The sequence below is a fragment of the Tupaia chinensis genome, unplaced genomic scaffold, assembly GCF_000334495.1.
Source record: "Tupaia chinensis unplaced genomic scaffold, TupChi_1.0 Scaffold000234_1, whole genome shotgun sequence".
Classification (NCBI taxonomy): Eukaryota; Metazoa; Chordata; class Mammalia; order Scandentia; family Tupaiidae; genus Tupaia; species Tupaia belangeri.
In genome coordinates, this window is record NW_006159712.1 from 3610544 (window position 1) to 3613090 (window position 2547).

At 47.0% G+C, this 2547-nt stretch overlaps 1 protein-coding gene across 1 annotated transcript in view; it reads right to left on the reverse strand.

The window, feature by feature from the left end:
- Positions 1 to 2547, reverse strand: part of TENM2 (teneurin transmembrane protein 2) — a 550878-nt gene that overhangs the window by 132827 nt on the left and 415504 nt on the right. The window contains 1 exon segment of the mRNA XM_027771820.1: positions 2486 to 2547. This exon segment is cut by the window's right edge and continues 5 nt beyond it. Within this exon segment, the coding sequence (XP_027627621.1) occupies positions 2486 to 2547 (62 nt within the window).

The following is a 2547-nucleotide window of genomic DNA, read 5'->3' on the forward strand; positions in this document are numbered from 1 at the left end:
GAATGCCTTTTTCTAATTCATCTCACACAAAGGACTGGATTGACTATAGCATCTGTGATATCCGGTGGGCCATCTCTGCCTTCCTCTACTGAGACCCAGCTTGTCATCTCCAACTCATTCTCAAAGATCCTAAAGACATTTCAATTCACATATTGTTTTTTTCTCCACTCCTACTCTGTGATATCTGGACTTTTTCCCTTTGTTTTGGCCTCTAATCTTCTTAAAGCCATCATTTGTAAGTCCTTTTCTGAATGAGAGTGTTGACCTGCCTCCCTTTTCCTTCTCCCTTCCTCTAGACTTGTGTAACTCTATCTAGGGCAGGAGTCAGCCTTATTTTTTTCCTGTAGAGACTTAAAATCATACCCTTCTGGGACATTGGTCTCTCACAATTACTCAACCTGGAGATACAGGTGGAAGCTTCTAAGACCTCAGTGAAATGGGTGTGACTGCCCTTTAATAACATTTTGATTATTGACACTGAAGTTTTAATTTTATAGAACTGTCATGAGTCCGAAATGTTTTTCTTTGGGAGTTTTTTTCAACCCTTAGAAAATGTGAAAACTGTTAGTTTGTAGGCCAAAGAAAAGTATGCAGTGGGCCAGAGCCAGCCCACTAGCCATGACGTGTTGACTCCTGCTCTGATCTGTCTGGACTGCCCTCTTGAGAGTTATTTCCAGAGTAAAGATAGGTTGTAGGCAAGAGAGTCAGCGGGACCATGGTGGGAACACAAATGCTGCCCTCTTCCCTCAGGTGTGGAGAGGGGGAGCAAAGGGGAGGGGAGGTTGAACTGTATGAACTGAGACAAAGTAGGATTATCTGCTCAAAGGTTGTTGATTAGCAAGAACTTTTTTTTGGGGGGGAGGGGCAGAGGTAATGGCATTATGGGGGTGGGAGAAGTCTGTAATTAATCACACCCGACATGCAAAAGCGCATCAAGAGGAAGGCCCCTGCAGAGTCAGGGCTATAGTAAGAGCAGTCTTGGTGTTGGGCTGTGCACATCCCTCCCTGGAAAGTCTTCTGAATTATCCCTCAGACCCTGCAGGGAGCTGAAGATGAAAGCAACTGCAGGGGAAGCAGGACCTGGAGCGTCATTGAGAGATTGCAAAAACAATTCACTGCCAACAGACTGTCCCAGCAGGGCTTCGGTGCTGCGGTCATGGCCCTGATTGGCATGCTGCCCCCAGGATGCCCAATTAGGTGGAACCGGGGAAATCTGAGCAGAGTCAGCCCACTTGATCTCTGCTTAACTGCCCAAATGAACAGCATGGGAAACTGAGTCTGAGCTCATGAGTCAGTCCTGGGCAAGCTCCAACCCTGTCTCTTACCCTAAGTGGCCTGTCTGTGGTGGAGGGTTTTGGGCTAGCACAGAGGGGAGGGTCCCCAGCTTGATGACTAGAATCAAGGGGGCAAACAGTAGTTGGGCTGGAAACTTCCCTGAGAATTTTCATGCAGGCAAAGAATTGGGTCGTTGGAAAGGTCATGACACAGAGAAAAACGTAGAAAAACACGTCATGACTTTTCCGACAACCCAATAGATTAGCCGGCTAGGCATGAAATGGCTCTGAGGCTTGACTTAACTAAACAACAAAAGTAAAAACTGGAGGTAAAATGATGCTGAGGTTGACAACTTAGTAATCCCAGCTGTTTGAGTGATGTGGAAAGTCAGAAAGCATCGGCTCTCAGCTCTTCTTCCAAAGGGATAAGGTGTATTCAATCCAGCGTTGTCCACACCACAGTGATGACAACAAGTAAGACCAAAACCCAAGAAACTTTAAAACCATGACTTTTTAACAAAGATTATCTTGGGGAAGAAGCTTAGGTGAAAGGTTTTCAAGAAGTTCGTGGGAAATGCATATTACGGAAAACCCGTGTGTGGAATTTAAAGATTCTTTTCGCACCAGAATAAACTTGTATTTTATCCACTTTTCCACAAACTTTTTGAAGTTTCTTCAACTAGCCAGGTGGCAGAGTGAGAATGAAATGGGAGCAAAGGAGGAAACACTTCATGGTGGTGGAGGTGATGAAGAGGGTCAGGAGCCTGAGGACTGCACCGTGGGACAGCAAGAAGGTGCTTGAGCCTATTGCAGTAGTGAATGGCTGCCCAAGACACCAGGAGTCCTGCTGCTCTACCCTGGCCTAGAATCAGCAAGTGCTGGAGAAGGAAGCTCTGGCAGACCAGTGACTTGGGAGGCTTGCAGCCTCCAGGCACTGACAATTTCCCATGCGTGTGCATTCTCTCCCCTCCAGGGCAGAAGTTGGATGGGTGTCTTGTCTGCTCAGGTTCCTTTCTCCCCACCCCGGAATTCTGGAAGGATGGAAAAGCTCCTTCCATTTCAGGACTTCACTATTCCCTTTCCCTATTCCCCAGAGATTTGAGGAGGCAGCAGAAATGTTGGAGAGCACTTGTGTCCCTGAAGGAACAGCCCGTTGCAATGCGCGACCGTCACTATAGATCTACGATTTATGAAAATAAAGCAATATGTGCCTGTTTCGGTGCCTGCCGTTTGCCTACCAATGGTGCAGTGTTCACCATTCCAGCCCTCTCGG